The sequence below is a fragment of the Lethenteron reissneri genome, chromosome 22 (genome assembly GCF_015708825.2).
Source record: "Lethenteron reissneri isolate LAM-NWPU_2019-01 chromosome 22, ASM1570882v1, whole genome shotgun sequence".
Classification (NCBI taxonomy): domain Eukaryota; kingdom Metazoa; phylum Chordata; class Hyperoartia; order Petromyzontiformes; family Petromyzontidae; genus Lethenteron; species Lethenteron reissneri.
Genome location: NC_083800.1, coordinates 13,207,103 through 13,223,697, shown reverse-complemented (window position 1 = coordinate 13,223,697; position 16,595 = coordinate 13,207,103). Strand labels below are relative to the sequence as shown.

The following is a 16,595-nucleotide window of genomic DNA, read 5'->3' as shown; positions in this document are numbered from 1 at the left end:
AAATCACGGTGGGGGGGGGGGGGGTGCTTCTGCACAACCGACTAATGTGCTTGGTCAGAAGAAGCAAACCATGGACCATCTCCTGAGATGTCCTTCAGCACCACAATGCAAGATGTGGCAATGCCAACACCAAGCGGTGGCCTGTGGAGAATATTGGGGAGAAAAACTACATAGGTTGGACAGGAGGCACGAAGAAGAAAATAACATACAACTTACTTTCTAATCACCAATCGCACTCAGACTATTGGGGTATTACGTTGAGAGGCGTAAAGAGTAACGCGTGGATTAAAGAACATAGGCGCGTTTTTTGGTTTTCTGATTAAGTTATTTAACTCAATCGGAAATAGTGCGTGAATTGGCTTCTGCGGTTGTTCGTTCGTATCTCCGTCTGCTTGGTCTGGTGAGGGTCGTGATGGCAGCATGCTGAGTAGGGCGATCCAGACCTCCCTTTCCCTGGCGACAGAGTCTAGCACTACATTACTATACACTTCACTTTCCACTACCATACACTACATTATACATTACAACACTATACACTACTCTACACTACACTATGCACTACTATACACAACTACACTATATACTACACTATACACGACTATACAGAGACTAGCTCTTCCTGGCGAATTCCCAGGCGTTCCCAGGCTAGCTGAGCGACAAAGTCCCACCAGCGTGTCCTGGGCCGGCCCCGGGGTCATCGCCCAGCGGCGATGGACACTAGCTTCTGTGGTTGTTTTTTTTAAAGCATGTTAAAGAGTGTGTGGCAGAATGGTGGTGCAGTGGTTCATTGCACTACCCCTACTTTAATTCCGCCATCTTGAGATTTCATTCTCGGGCAAGGCTAAACACGAGTGTCAAAAGTTGCTATCAGAACCGGCCCTGGGCCCCACCTTCACTGATGTAGCAAAGCACATGACAAAAACGGCCTCCACAACTGACACACATTGAGGAGACCTTGATCCAGCAGTAGATTGACAAAGAGTTGCATATTTGTGTTGTTATTATTATTATTAAATAGTGGCGAACACAATATAATGATGTTGTGTTAGGCAAACTAACTACCTGGCTGTCATTAAAAAAAACATAAAGACCTCATTTGTAATGTATTGAATTATGTATTGAATTACAGTAGTAGGAATAATTAATTAATTATTGGTAATTGTTGTCATATATGTACACCTGCATTTTTTTGTATCCCCTACAGTAAACAATGGAGACCACTGACTTGCTTGAGTATTTGGTGATTCCGACACTATACACCATTGTGGTCATTCTGGGCCTTCCCCTGAACCTCCTGTCCATGTGGATTCTCAGCAAAAAGAGGAAGAACTCCATGTCCATCTACATGATAAACCTCACAACTGCAGAACTGCTCTTTCTCTTCTGTCTCCCTATGAAAATCGGCTACCACTTCAATAAGAAGCGCTGGACACTGCCCGAGTTCATGTGCCACCTATACGTCATTCTGTTCTTCACCAACATTTACACGACCCCCATGCTGCTCGCAGCCATCAGCGTCGACCGCTACATGGCGATCGTGCACCCACTCAAGGACTCGGCATGGCGGAAGGCAAAGACTGCATCGCGCGCCTGTGTCCTGGTGTGGATTCTGACGACCATTCACATTATGCCGCTGAACGCTGTGACCATGCTCAATTACGTCAACGAGACGAATGGCAGCCAGCAGATGCGGGCGATGTGCTATGAGAAGTTCTCAGAGGACGACCTTCAGTACCTGACGACGTATCGGCTCTATTTGTTCTTCTCGCTCTTCGTCACTTCACTGGCCATAACGTTGTTCTCCTACGCAAACGTCCTGAAGGCTCTGATTGCAGGCAGAGAGCAGAGGTCAACAGCAAACCGGATGAAAAAGAACCGGGCTGCGAAAATGACTCTTGTGGGCCTCATAATTTACATCGTGTGCCTCACTCCGTACAACTCCACACACATTATAGGGTTCATACAAAGCAGAACTAATGGGTTCTACTGGCAAAGCCTCTCGCTGATGCGTGATATCGGTTTTTGCCTCAGCGCACTGAACACTCTCTTTGATCCGCTTATCGTCTATATTGCATCGTCCACATTCCGCCATTCCCTTAAAAGAATGTTCAGAAGATTGCCACCAAACAAAGTATCGATAATAATGACGTAACTCAATGAGGGGTTCATCTAGACTCCCTACATCCAATTAATCAATCATTAGTACCCAGTGTAACTACTTTAATAAAGGTAGGTCCACATAGATAGATATATACACGTCTATTTGCATCTATCTAATGCATCGCATCTATATATAAAAAGGGAAATTTGTGAAAGTGTGTCTGTTAAAAATGTTTTGCGTACTTCCCGACATGCAACACACTTGAAATTTGCCATGTGGGTACTTTCTAGACTGTACACCATGCAAAAATTATAAAAATAGACTTTTGTAAAAAAAATTGGGGGGGGGGGGGGCGTTATAATACATATATTTTGCACGGCAAGTGAGCTGTGACGTCACATCTGTCACGTGACCCGTATGCTGAATCGTAACCGGAGTCTGCCTGCTGATGTCCCCCCCACAACCCTCCGCGGGTAAAGTGAAATACAAATGTGTTGCAAGTGTAAGGCGTTCTTCACGCAGATTTGCTTATTATTTGAATCGTTTACTGCCGTACGCACCCTCAAAGTTGTGTGTCTGCAGCAAGCGCGTGTATGTGTAAGAGAGCGGTAGTGTAGGGGGTAGCGCGCTGCGCTACGAACCCGGCGACCCGAGTTCGACTCCAGCTCACGGCCACCACCGGTAACGAGTATTTAACTGCTCCTGGGCCTCCCCTAGTCTCAAACGAGTACGATAACTGGTGTGGTGTATTAACATCGCCACTGGGGAGACAAAGGCGGCCGGGCGTGGTGAATCCAAGTCCCGGGCGAAGCCTGGGTAGTAAAGCTAGTACATATATAAGTGTGAGTCTCGGACGAATATGTTAGTGCTCCAATATTATCGAAGCAAAGTTGGTTTTCACAGCACTACTGCATATAAGTAGTCCTAAGATGAAGGTTTCTTTACATAGAATATGCTTTATAGTGGTTGAGTAAAGATGTGCTGGAGATTATAAAGCCATGATTCAAGTGGTAGTCATTATTCCACTCGGAATAAGAATATAAAATGGGTGTTTTAGAAAACACTAAAAATTCCCTGCTCTTTAGCCAAACTAATTCTATTTTATCCAAACCGAGCCATTCTAATGCAAAGTGGTACAAACTGTGCAAATGGGACGTATATTCCTTTAAATTTGCTTCTTAGAATGTGACCTGCAAAGAAAGCATTTCCCTAATTCCATTTGTTGCTGAAAACATTAAAAACATTTTAACCCAGTCCTGAGTCTACTCCTGTATGTCCATACAGCTTTCAAAACTCACGCACACACACCTGTAATTGTGAACATATATGAACATACTCTTAGGTTTTTTCGGTAAAGTCACGTAGGTAAAAATAAATAATAGAAATAAAATAAATCACGACGTTTCGGAGGCAACAAAAGTCTCCGTCATCAGGTGGGACCGTCACAGCTAAATTTACTGTATCAAGTGAGGCTAAAAAAAAAACCTAAGAGTATGAATCCTTGCAGTCACGAAAGCTTCAAATCTATAATATATGAACATGTACACATGTATGCTGTAACAATTTAGCATACTTGAACACCTATGCACAATATATAGGCATGTATAATTGTATTCATATGTGTGTTGAGAATATACAGTGAGGGAAAAAATTATTTGATCCCCTGCTGATTTTGTACGTTTGCCCACTGACAAAGAAATGATCAATCTATCATTTTAATGGTAGGTTTATTTGAACAGTGAGAGACAGAATAACAACAAGAAAAATCCAGAAAAACGCATGTCAAAAATGTTATAAATTGATTTGCATTTTAATGAGGGAAATAAGTATTTGACCCCTCTGCAAAACATGACTTAGTACTTGGTGGCAAAAACCCTTGTTGGTAATCACAGAGGTCAGACGTTTCTAGTAGTTGGCCACCAGGTTTGCACACATCTCAGGAGGGATTTTGTCCCACTCCTCTTTGCAGATCTTCTCCAAGTCATTAAGGTTTCGAGGCTGACGTTTGGCAACTCGAACCTTCAGCTCCCTCCACAAATTTTCTATGGGATTAAGGTCTGGAGACTGGCTAGGCCACTCCAGGACCTTAATGTGCTTCTTCTTGAGTCACTCCTTTGTTGCCTTGGCCGTGTGTTTTGGGTCATTGTCATGCTGGAATACCCATCCATGACCCATTTTCAGTGCCCTGGCTAAGGGAAGGAGGTTCTCACCCAAGATTTGACGGTACATGGCCATGTCCATCGTCCCTTTGATGCGGTGACGTTGTCCTGTCCCCTTAGCAGAAAAACACCCCCAAAGCATAATGTTTCCACCTCCATGTTTGACGGTGGGGATGGTGTTCTTGGGGTCATAGGCAGCATTCCTCCTCCTCCAAACACGGCGAGTTGAGTTGATGCCAAAGAGCTACAATTTGGTCTCATCTGACCACAACACTTTCACCCAGTTGTCCTCTGAATCATTCAGATGTTCATTGGCAAACTTCAGACGGGCATGTATATGTGCTTTCTTGAGCAGGGGGACCTTGCAGGCGCTGCAGGATTTCAGTCTTTCACGGCGTAGTGTGTTACCAACTGTTTTCTTAGTGACTATGGTCCCAGCTGCCTTGAGATCATTGACGAGATCCTCCCGTGTAGTTATGGGCTGATTCCTCACCGTTCTCATGATCATTGCAACTCCACGAAGTGAGATCTTGCATGGAGCCCCAGGCCGAGGGAGACTGACAGTTCTTTTGTGTTTCTTCCATTTGCGAATAATTGCACCAACTGTTGTCACCTTCTCACCAAACTGCTTGGCGATGGTCTTGTAGCCAATTCCAGCCTTGTGTAGGTCTACAATCTTATAACATTTTTGACATGCGTTTTTCTGGATTTTGTTGTTGTTATTCTGTCTCTCACTGTTCAAATAAACCTAACATTAAAATGATAGACTGATCATTTCTTTGTCAGTGGGCAAACATACAAAATCAGCAGGGGATCAAATACTTTTTTCCCTCACTGTACAATATCAATGATTTCCTGCTTAAATATAAATGTGGCAGGGCCCAATCCTGTTGGTTCGCTGAGCAAAAGAGAAGAAAATGTCACAGTCGTGTGGTGTGAATTCAGCCTTTCCATCGGACAGAAAATATTAATGCTCCACAAAGTACCCTTTATATACCCCAGCGGAATGATGGGTTGAATCCGTTCCCTAGCAAGGCTTGAACTTAAAACAAAGTAATTGGGATTTCAACACTCAACAACAGCATCATCACGCCTGCCTATATAACAACAGGAATTAGCCACTAAGTGGCGGTGACGTCAACAAGGCGCTTGTGCCAGGCCAGGTGCACTTTAAGGCCACGTTAAGTGTCAAACACCCGCTGGCAAGAGGTCACGGGACAGACCGAGGTGCTATGGGTTGACTGACATTAGTGCACTCCTCTGATACCATTGCACACAAAAGTTGCAGTGGAGGTTCTGAAATGTGCGGGACAATTCCACAGTTGTGGAGCTATTCGTGGGACCAATCTGCAGAATGTTAAATGGTTCTCATGAACACACTTGTTCACGTGTGCAAAACAATACTGGGTAGTGGTGGCACAGTGGTGGGTAGCATTCTGAACTCCGAACCTGGGAACCCGATGTCAATTCCCAACCTATCCTGAGCCTTGGCAGGCCAAGTCTGAACCTGTCCTGAGTCTCCCCCAGGGTTGACTCGGCTTTCTTTGTGTGTGTGTGAGTGACAGATGTGAACCGGTTTATTGAGCCCTGTCCAGGGGCAGTAAATTGGGCCTGGCGCCGTGACTCTGTAATGGAGTTCTGTGCCCAGCCGCTGTCTACAATGACTCTCAACTGTGGTACAAATATGGGATTTGACAATTTTACAGCACACAAAAAAATATTTTAAAATAAGCATTAGGGGAAGTTGGTCTGTGGGAGGTTTCTACTTCTGGAACTTTCCACCACAGAAATTTCCATCCATTTTACAAATGTAGCCAAATGTCTGTTCTTTTGGGCTTGCATTATTTGTTTTATGTGTATTTAAGTTATTTCCTCATCTGTGGAACCCTTTGTACCAGTGTTAAGATGATATAATGAAAATTCTTTACTCTTTCCGGAAATAATACTTCAGGTGTTAAGATGTTCAAACACAGTGGCGGCTCCTGCAAAATCTCTCAGGGGGGGCAAATGTCTGGATGATTGATAAGGATAAGGTCCACCCATGCAATGGATAAATTAACAGCTTAAGCATGTAAAGGCAACTTCACTTCTTTAATATTAATGAAAAATAAAGTGACTCTTACAATACATCTTGTTTGTTTATATACTCACTATTAAAACAAACCACTCAAGTTTATTTTATTAAAGATTCCACTAGGTGGCGATCAATTATATTGTTGGATGAAACGTGCTTACGTATGATGACGTTAGCACGTATGATGACGTAAGCACGTTAGTGCATGCCCTCCCGGAAGCCATAGAGAATGCATTGGAGCGCCCCCGTTCGAAAAAAAACATCTTTGAATGTAAGTCTATGGGGCCACTCGGGGCGATTCTCAGCCGGAGTGAAATCGCCCAAAAAGAGGCGGTACTCCACAGAACGTGACATGACGCTGATTGGACTATATCCAGAGGCTGACAGTGACTGCTAGCGTGACTCTGTGGTTGAATGACATTGGTGGTGCGTCGCCTAATCGTCCTAATGAAGAAACCGCCTCTGTTCAAACACCAAATAAACGCACCTATTGCAAAGCATGAAGTCTGAATTAACCACACATACTTGTGGTAAAATATGCAAACTAAATATGCTTTCATAATGTATTCATGGTCCTTAAAACTGACTGGCCTATACCAGACAGCCTCCTTTATGGCTTTTTCTCGCCGGTGCGTGACCAGAGAACGCGAAAAGGTGACCAGCACAAGGACGATGAAAACGTCAACGCATTAATAACCCAGGTTAAGCTGTTTAGCTATATGATCACTTTTCCCAGTATAAATACTGGGGAAAAGGTTTGCATTGTCCTTGTGCTGTTTGCCTTTTGCCATTCTCTGGTCTAACACTAGTGAGACGAGGCCATAAAAAAGGCTGTCTTTGGTGTAGGCCAATCAGTATACATAATTATCAAATCATTTTATTTGCATGTTTTACCACAAGTGTGTGTAGTAAATACAGACTTGATAGCTTGTAATTATTGCCAGAAATTATAAAGCCTTTTTCGTCTATATTTCTGAAGTTATTTGTTAAGAATGGGAATTTTTCCATCATGGGCAGTGCCTTACACTAATTATTTTTAACACACATTGTCATCAAAAGAGGGAGGAAACAGGACGTCTTTGCATACCTTCTTAATACCCACAAGAGTAAAGACCATTAACTCGGGTATTTTCCTCAATTTTATTTAAATATCGCTCACCGTAACATCTGTTGTAAGGCAACAGTGACAGGGGGCGCGAGCTCAGTGGTGTCCAGCCGCACTGTGCGTGCAGTCGCGTGCCTCGCGTGGGGCAGGCAGGGGTGCCTTGGCACCTCCTGGTGGCCAAAGCTATGAGTTGGGAGCCCACTTGACAACCAACCATGAGATATGTTTTCGACAACAGTGTAAAAAAAAAAGAAACGTATTTAAAAAGCAGTTTAAATTTATTTTTTTATGAAAATGCCTTCATTTATGTTTCACATTTTATTTTTGCCGCACTCCCTGAGCTGATAATGCAGTTACCACGCCACTGTGTGCATGCATCGGCTCAAACAAATTGCCTCTCACACCTTACGACTGGAATGGAAATACTGCCACCTGCAAGTCATGTTGACGATGATGGCAGCAACACAACCATTTATACATAATATCTAGACATGCATTTTTAACATGACGTCTAGGTTTACCTTGGATCGTCAGATACAATCTGTTCTCCTATAATGCTGCGTGTTGTTTTCATAACGCGAATTGGATATAACGCGATTAATGTGTATTCGGGAACACTTTTTTTTATATATGTTGTGTAGGAAGAACGACGCTGAAGCCAGTCGTGTAGGGGCTGACGCCGAACTGTTTATTTAAGGGCTCGCGCCTAACTCGGGGGAAGGGCTTAACACAGGGTTATTACCAATCTCCCCAGGGGAAGGGTACTGGGAGTTTCCTACACCCCACCAGGCTATCAGGCTCTTCCCACAGCACTGACCGAGGGTTCATCCAACTCGTCCAGCCGGGTAAAGCAGCCCCCCTTTAGCCTGGCTCTCAATCCTGGAGCCCCCTACTCCCCTACCACTCACTCTCTTGGCTCTCCGCGAAGACCTCGTCTACGTCACGGGGTCTTCCCTCAAATACCCCGGGTGGCATGACCGTCACTGTTCCTTGACGGCATTCCCCCCGAGGCGAGTGTGACCTGACGTCAGCACTCCACTCCTCAACATATATATAACGCGAATGCGAATTGGATACGACGTGGCTGCCTCGGTGTAGCATCATCATCATCGCACGAGGCAGCGGGATGCTGCTGGATGCTTCTAGATGCTTCCCACGCTCCTCAGTCTTTGTTCGGCCTGCGTGCGCATCTCACGCGTTAACGCGGACTGTGCTTTACCCTCCCTCTATTATATATTATTTAACGCGATTGTTCCATAACGTGGTGTTCTTCAGGAACGCAACTACCGCGTTACAGGAGAACAGACTGTGTGTGTGTGCTGAGCTTAACCGTGAAATTGCTTTAGCGATAAGTTTGTTGTCCTTTCCCCCGCACCTCCGATTAGCTCGGTTGGCTACGTACGATGCAAAAGAAGTTCAACATGCTAACATACATACAAACGAGCCAGCACCCAAAGAAAATTAAATGCCTTTATCTGTTATGGTAGGGTGCAACTTTGCAAACTTTCACCAATGCTGAACAACTGCTTTCGGTTGAGAAAATGAAGCCCGTGATATTTACCCCGATATGTTGAGGGCTGCAACCTGATTTTCCTTAAATTTGCACTTTAAAACGTTAATCAGCCATTTGCGAAGAGAAGGCGTGGCGATGTAAATGATGAGCACGTCGAAGAGGCTGTTGAGGGCGTTGAGACAGAGCGTGATGTCTCGCAGCAAAGCGATGGTGTGTCCCGAAAACGTCGTCGATTTGCTCTGCAAGAATCCCACGACGTGGGTGGAGTTGAACGGAGTGAGACACACCACGTAAATGAATAAATTCACAGCGGTGACCTTAGCCGCCCTCATTTTTTTCTCGCGGCTCACGAGCTCGGTTTTGCCTTTACTGTTAATGAGTACTTTGAGCACATTTCCGTAGGCGAATAACACCGTGAGGACCGATAAAAGATAGAGGGAAAAAAAGATGTACAGCCTGTAAGGGATTAACAAGTCGTACTCTTGTTTGCTGAAGATCTCGTAGCACCGGAGGACAGGCGCTCCGTTGACATAGGTGGTATTGTCGTAGTTGAGAACGGTGACAGAGTTTACGGGCACGTTGTGGATTGACGTTACGACCATCACCACGAGAGACACGCGCCACGCAGTCCTCGGATCACGCCAACGCGAGATCCACAGCGGATGCACGATGGCCAGGTAGCGGTCGACGCTGATGACGGCCAGCATGATGAGCGTGAAGTAGGTGTTGGTGAAGAAGAAGATGACGTACAGACGGCACAGGATTGTGGGGAGGGTCCAGTTATTCATTTGGGTGTTGTAGTAGATTTTGAATGGCAAGAAGAGCAGGTAGAACAGATCCACCATGGCGAGCGTCAGCAGGTAGATTGACGTTGAGGTCTTCTTCTTTCGGCTCAGCATGACGACTGCCAATCCGTTCAGGGGTGCCCCCAGCGCCACTATTATCGTGTAGATTGCTGGAATCATCCAGTACTGGTAAACAGAGTTATCCATTTTATTTGTTCAAGTGTGATTTTTTTTTTATTGCTGAAAAAAAACAGAACGGCGAAGAACGACGATGAGATAAAACCTGGAAGGGTGTGGATGAAACTTACAAAGAAAAAGCAAGCGGACGAAAGGAATTAAAATTTAAGCTGATAGATACTCATAAAGCAACATTTTCGTCACTTTCCATTGGCCAAAATAGTCCTTAATCAATCAACAAAATATGATGCGCAAGCAGGGAATTAAAAAATATTTTACCAGGATTAATGCTGCCATTAAACCCTAAGAGTGCACGTATATAGTGGGCTACGAGACAAATAACATCCATTCGGATCTCTTACACAGCCGTGTTAACCCTTCGACGTTCGAGATCATGTCTCACGGAAGCAGACACCACGGAGCTACCTCCTAGATCCCTCTGAGCAGTGCCCGATTAAGCTAACGCGGGGCTTGTAGCATATGTTATAAAGGGACCCTAAATTTAAAAAAACATGGCAAAATATTTTTTTTCCATTTGCTATACAGCCACAGATAATACGATAAATCGCTAACCTTAAACACCCAGTCGTTAATAAAAGTTGATTGGCAGTATAGTACTATAGTAATAGAGCAAGTGCAGAATCACTGAACCGGAATTGATAGCTTGAAAGCATTTAGCGCGGGGCCCTTGAAAGTGCGGGGCCCGCAGCATATGCTACTTTTGCGACGAGGATAATCCGCCACTGCCTCTGAGTGAGCTCAGATTCACACCCAGTAGAGGGCGGCATTTTCCCACATCGCACCGCTGCAGAAGGCAATCTCAGAATTGGAAAGTGAGGCTGTGAGATGACCTCCAAGCGGCCAACAAGTTTACGCTGTATTATGATTACGCGTATGCACCCAGGAAAGCCTCACTGATTGCTCTTTTTCAAGAGGGTCCTACCAAGATGTTACAGTTGTAGTGCACGGTAATGTTGCTCCGCGTATTCCAATGGACTGTACCTGCGGGTCATTTTATAAATGTGGAAAATCGTGCCATTGTGTCTGTTCACTTACCCACTTGTTATCCGCTCGTTTGCGTGAATTTAATCTCCTCGTGTGCGTGCAATTTAATCCAGGTACTCGTATTTTCTTTCTGTATGTAAAATAATAATTATTAATACCAGTCTTTAGATTCAGTTAAGCTTTCCTTGGTAGTACAAGAAGCAGCATCATTAGAAGCAGCAATGGCAACAGCATCATCATCAGCATGACCATTATAAGTGGACACAGCATTATGATCAACAATCATCAGATACAAAATAATCTTGCTCAGATCTTTTGCCATATAGTAGAACTTCTGGTTATGGCCAAACGTTGAACTCCACTATCACCCACAGGAAAGTGCCAGTAATAATATGGATGTAATGCCTCTTTTGAGCTTTTGTTACATTTTCTTTGCAGGATTCACGTTTCTGATCCATCTGTCAAAAGGTAAACGGCTCCAGTGAAACATTTTCTTCTTGAGGCGCATTAGTTGGTTCATTACTCTCCATCATGAACTCCAGTTTCACGAATAACTGCGACCATAATCTCATCGGCCTCCCTATTCCATCGTCGTTTGTCTGCCTTCATTAACTTCTCCAATCGTTTAGTAAGCCTGTTGTACTGTACATGGCTTCCAATGGGAACGCACTGCGGGACATGTTAGAAGCACCTTCTTTTTCCAAAGAAGGAACTGTCGCAATGAGATTGGGGCGACGAGGGCGGTAAATGACACATCAGAAGAGGAAGCGGACACTGCAATTGCCTGATTCGCTGTCACCAAGCTGAAAATCTGAACCGATTTTGGCAGAAATAAAAGCGTAAACGTGCAACAGAGGGGGGTTTTGCCATCTCAAATTTTCCGAAGATGCGATTATTTCAACAGGCATGACATCTTATTACGAGAGTTTGTTGAAGAACTTCGAAAATATGGCTGCAATGTTGGGCTAAAGATAAATATCAGCAAAACAAAAGTCTTTATATTTTTTTTTGTTTATTTCACCAGGTAATGCCCACTGAGCTACATAGCTCTTTTTCAGAAGCGGCTTGGCCACAAATGATAGCTAAACAAAGTGGCTTATTGCGTGGAAATGTATAGCAGCCAAATACTCTAAACGCATGTTTCGAAATGTGGAGGGAAAAAACAGGAGGACCGGGAGAAAAATTCACGCGACCACGGGGAGACACACAAACTCCAAATATACAGGCGTCAGGGTCAAGATGGAACCCATGACCTCTTGTATACCAGGCGAGGTAGTTAACATCTCACCACCGTGGTGCCCACAAGTCATCTACAACAAGCTCTGGCTTAATCTCACCATATTAACTGAGGCTTTTGGCTTCGTGATCCTGCCCTCTGGGTATGCTCCTCTCCAATGCATGGCATCAGGCCTAACTCCCTCCTGCACAAATCCATTGTACTACAGAGCCTAACGTCACCAATTACATTAGTCATTATTTCCTGCCATTTTCTCGTCTGAACTTTCCAGTCTATAACCACAGCTCCCTCTGTATGCGCCAGAAGCTTCCTAACAGCTCTTTGACCTATAAAGCAACACGTACATTTCTGGTGTCCGAAATAGCAGCGTTTCAAGTTTCTAGTCTTTGAACTTGGATAATCAAGGCTATAAGAAGGTCTCTTTACATTCGACATGATTCTAGTGATGCCATTCTTGATGACAGGCTGGGAGATGTTAAGAACAAAGGGTAAAGGGAGGCATAAGGAGGATAGGCAATATGAGTAGAGTCAGACATCAGGATGCCATTCCTGAAAGGAAAACATATGATTGGTGACGTTTCGGTGACTGGCCCCTCTACATAGCACAATAAATGTTTCGTTTGTGTGTATTTGTGTCTGTATACAATGGAGTATCACCTTTGTTTGATTTTGAGAGAAAAAATTGTTTAGTTGGTATTTCATGTGGTCGGAACTGAATTGATTGCTGATGAGAGTTTTAATTCCTGAAGCACGTACAGTGAAATGTCAGATACTTCATGTCGAACAACGCGCGGTACAACCTGAAAGCACATCGGAGAGAGAAGAGACTTGGAGTCTTGATGGCGACTCGCCTGCTAAATAACGGCTATCATTCATTCAAACAAATCAATCATCTGTCTTCTTCTATCGTCTGATTCCCTTCTTGATAAACATTTGTGGTGTGAATGTAAAACAAATTAAAGACTTGCCCCACAAATATAAATGGCAAAGTCATATAAACACGTTTAAAAAAAAAAAACATATTTTACTCCATTCCCTGGAGCCAGATTCGGTCAGTTCTTTTGTGGATTAAATTAAACTTATATTATCAAAACAATTACGTGTCATTTTGAACTAAATCTTGCTCCAGTATATACTATCTAGACTGCAGATAGTGTTTAGCTAAGTTGAGCATTAAAACAAGGAGCTAATACTGTATAAGATTTGCCAAGTTAAATATTCAACAATCTTTTAAAATCTCTGTAAGCCCATATAATATTTATGCAATCATCGGCAACTGCTAAGATTAACAATCTTACTGAATGGCGAGCCATTTTATTCAAAATTAAAAACCAACTTTTGCATGAATTCTAGATACTGCAAGTACTGATTGATTCGCCTGCCGTAAAAAAAAAAGTATATCCTTCAGCCACCAAGCCATTGCAGTTTATTTCAACGCCATCATTCGAAGCAAAAAAATATCCAATGCAAGTCTCTATAAAAGAACCATTTAAAAATGTCATGTGATATACGCACCGAACATTACCTTTGATCAATTATTATTCCCCATGGCCGCGCTTTCTGCGGTCATCACACCTTCTGCGCGGCTTCGACACGGACGGCACTTCCTATTTTATAAAATATATTTTAATTGAATGCTCGGGTTAACACAACAGTCATTGTCCACTTTGCAAGCGCATTTAAAATAATTCCACACTAGGCAAACAAACTCCGCGAGCGCACGCGTGCCCCGGGCGAGAATCATCGAGTCATCACTTGCGCCCCGGGGTGCCCGGTTTGTAGCCACCATCTCCAACTCGCGATGCTCAGCACAAAAAAAATGCAAGTGAGCACGTGCGCTTACTCACGTTGCCCACGCTTTGTCTTTTGATATCACATCTGGCGTCATCTCCTGAATAAATACCAGGCGTGTTTATGCGGTTACGTAAGAGATCGCGTCGCAAAAAAGCTGTGAGACGTTCTCTTTCTTCTAAGTCTGTCATGTGTTTTGTAAAGATGACTGATTAGTGTCCATCGCTAGCGCATCATTTATAAAGACCTCTCTGAAAGCAAAGGCCAGGGCCATGCGTAAGCAGACAGCCGGTTGTCAAAGCTGTACACAATGCGGGGACAATTCTAATGTTGTCATTGCTACTCGCGGTGCTCTCCTGTGCTGTCGTCTGGGTGGAATTGTTTCGCTCCCCTATAGCTAAATCCAATGTAAAGTGTGAAAGTATAAGTGCTCTAATTTATAAGCAATGTAATAACTTACAAAGTATAAAGTTAGATTTTGTATTCACCCCTTTTAGTATCTTGTCTCTAGCAAACATTTTTTTTAAATGCTGCAGGCTGCAATATCATCATCGAGCCATAATCCATACACTACCTCTCCACGTCATCTCCATCCCACGCAGACTTGTGATGCCACAATCCATCTCGCTCCCGTACACTAGATAATCTCATTGCCGCATCTCCACAGTTCGTAACACTCTTGGATGTGTTTTTCCTCCTTTATACTGCCATTTCATCACCAGTCTATTCTGCTATTTTCAATTCGTGCAGTGTGTCCTGCCCGAGCCCATTTACTTTTTGCTTATGTTGTATGATTCATGTATATATGTTGAACTTATTTCGCACCGTACATAGCCAACCGTGCTAATCGGAGGTGCGGGCGAAGGAAATTGGAGGTGTATGCAACTCTCTGTATATGTGTTTATGCGCTTCAGATGTTTTTTTATTTATTATGTCAGTGTCCATTTTTGGATAATTCTGAAATTCTTAAGTTGGTGCTTGAAAATCAAGTAAATTTTTATATCTATGGGACCCTTTTCGCCAGTATCAAGATGATGGAAGAATGAATAAACTTTACCCCTTCCGACAGGAACACCAAATAGACACCTGTCACTAGGCATCAAGTCTGCACGTGCTCGTGGTAAAAAAAATTTAAAAATTCATCAAGTACATTTTACGATTCTTCGGGCTTTTCCGTGCTCATTTTCTAGCCTAATTCTTTTGTGTCCATTACTTTAATATCTCTGCTGGCCGAGAACTCTATGAGATCTCATTTCACCGATGCCAGACCAATCGTTCTCTCATCTCTTCTCCTTCAGCTGGCATTGAAGTCTTCCTTGACGATGGTGGAGTATCTTTGCCGTTGTTGAAGACTCGGTTAATGTATTCATGCATTTGATCTACTCTAACATCATCCTCATCATGGCTTGCTGATGCATGTCAAAATGAGTGCTCCCAAAATGCATGTATTCGCAAATATTCCTGTTTTCTATAATGAAATACTGTAGTTCAATTTATCTTCAAGTATGTCAGATGCACAGTTGCCATGTTGTTGACACCTGCCCATCTTCAATACTCGGTGCCCTTTGACCTTGACAATCATTCACACCTCTGATGAGCACGGTTGGCAATGTATGGTGCGAAATAGATTCAACATACTGTACACACATATACATTCACAGACGAGTGGCTTTTCAATGCCATCTCTACACCCCGGTGCTACGTAATAGCCTCGAGCCGCCTGCATCGATGAGTGCGAAACATTAGAGAGGGACAGCGTCCTTGGAATAATCTCAGTGACAAGGCACGCAGGATGTGTACAGTCTGTAAGGTACACAGCCCCAGCAAAGGGTGCAAAGCAAAAGCGTGCTCACCGCAGTGAGACTCGCGTCTAGCTGCGAAGATTGTTTCTTGTTGTTGTTTTTGTGTGTGTGTCTTCCTTTGATTGTGTTGAAACATTAGTAGTTACCTTCCTGTACTTTTAAGTACCGTAATTTATGTTATACGGGATTTTTTAAATGGCGGCCATGGTTTTAAATTTCCAAAGTCCTAATTTTGAGGTTTAAAAAGCTCTTGTCATGCAAACTCTTACATGATGTACAACATTTTACAAGAATTAAAAGTAAAAAAGCTGAAGAAAAGGTGACTCAAAGTTTAAAAAACTAGAAAATAGTTTGTTGAAATTTGAGCACCAGCGTCTGAGATGAATTCTGGGAATGGTGTGGCAAGAGAAAGATCATCAAAGCAGAAGTCTGGAAGAGAACGTGACAGGTGTTTCTTGGAATTGATGAGGATATAACAATAGCACTGGGTAGGCCAGCGGAATCAGAATCCAGTGTGTTCTCCTGTACCGCGTGTTTTTCATAACGCGAATTGTATATAACGTGATAAATGTTTCCGGGAATGCGAATTGGATATAACGCGATTGAGTGAATGGAACTACATCGTGCAAGTAGGAATAAGCAGTTGTACGGCTGCCTCGGCGTAGCACCATCATCGCACAAGGCGGGATGCTGCTGGATGCTTCTAGATGCTACCCACGTGCCTCAGTCTTTGTTCGGCCTGCGTACGCATCTCACGTGTTACCACAGACTGTGCTTTACCCCTATATTATATTATTTATTATAACGCTATTCTTCCATAACGCGGTGTTCTTCAGGAACGCAACA

General features: G+C 43.5%; 2 protein-coding genes across 2 annotated transcripts; one reads left to right on the top strand and one right to left on the bottom strand.

The window, feature by feature from the left end:
* The first annotated feature begins 1,210 nt into the window (after positions 1-1,210).
* LOC133345713 (P2Y purinoceptor 8-like) lies at positions 1,211-2,152 on the top strand. The gene has a single exon (XM_061556693.1). The coding sequence runs from the start codon at positions 1,211-1,213 to the stop codon at positions 2,150-2,152; it is 942 nt and encodes a 313-aa protein (XP_061412677.1).
* Positions 2,153-8,996: 6,844 nt separating this feature from the next.
* On the bottom strand, positions 8,997-12,895 carry LOC133345415 (free fatty acid receptor 3-like). The gene is made up of 3 exons (XM_061556141.1): positions 12,814-12,895; positions 10,971-11,049; positions 8,997-9,977 (listed from the first exon to the last, which is right to left on the bottom strand). The coding sequence occupies exon 3, from the start codon at positions 9,942-9,944 to the stop codon at positions 8,997-8,999; it is 948 nt and encodes a 315-aa protein (XP_061412125.1). The 5' UTR covers positions 9,945-9,977; positions 10,971-11,049; positions 12,814-12,895.
* Between the last annotated feature and the right edge of the window lie 3,700 nt (positions 12,896-16,595).

Bases quoted from the DNA above. Each gene is read 5' to 3' on its own strand.
- LOC133345713 (XM_061556693.1), top strand. From the start codon at position 1,211: ATGGAGACCACTGACTTGCTTGAGTATTTGGTGATTCCGACACTATAC.
- LOC133345415 (XM_061556141.1), bottom strand. From the start codon at position 9,944: ATGGATAACTCTGTTTACCAGTACTGGATGATTCCAGCAATCTACACG.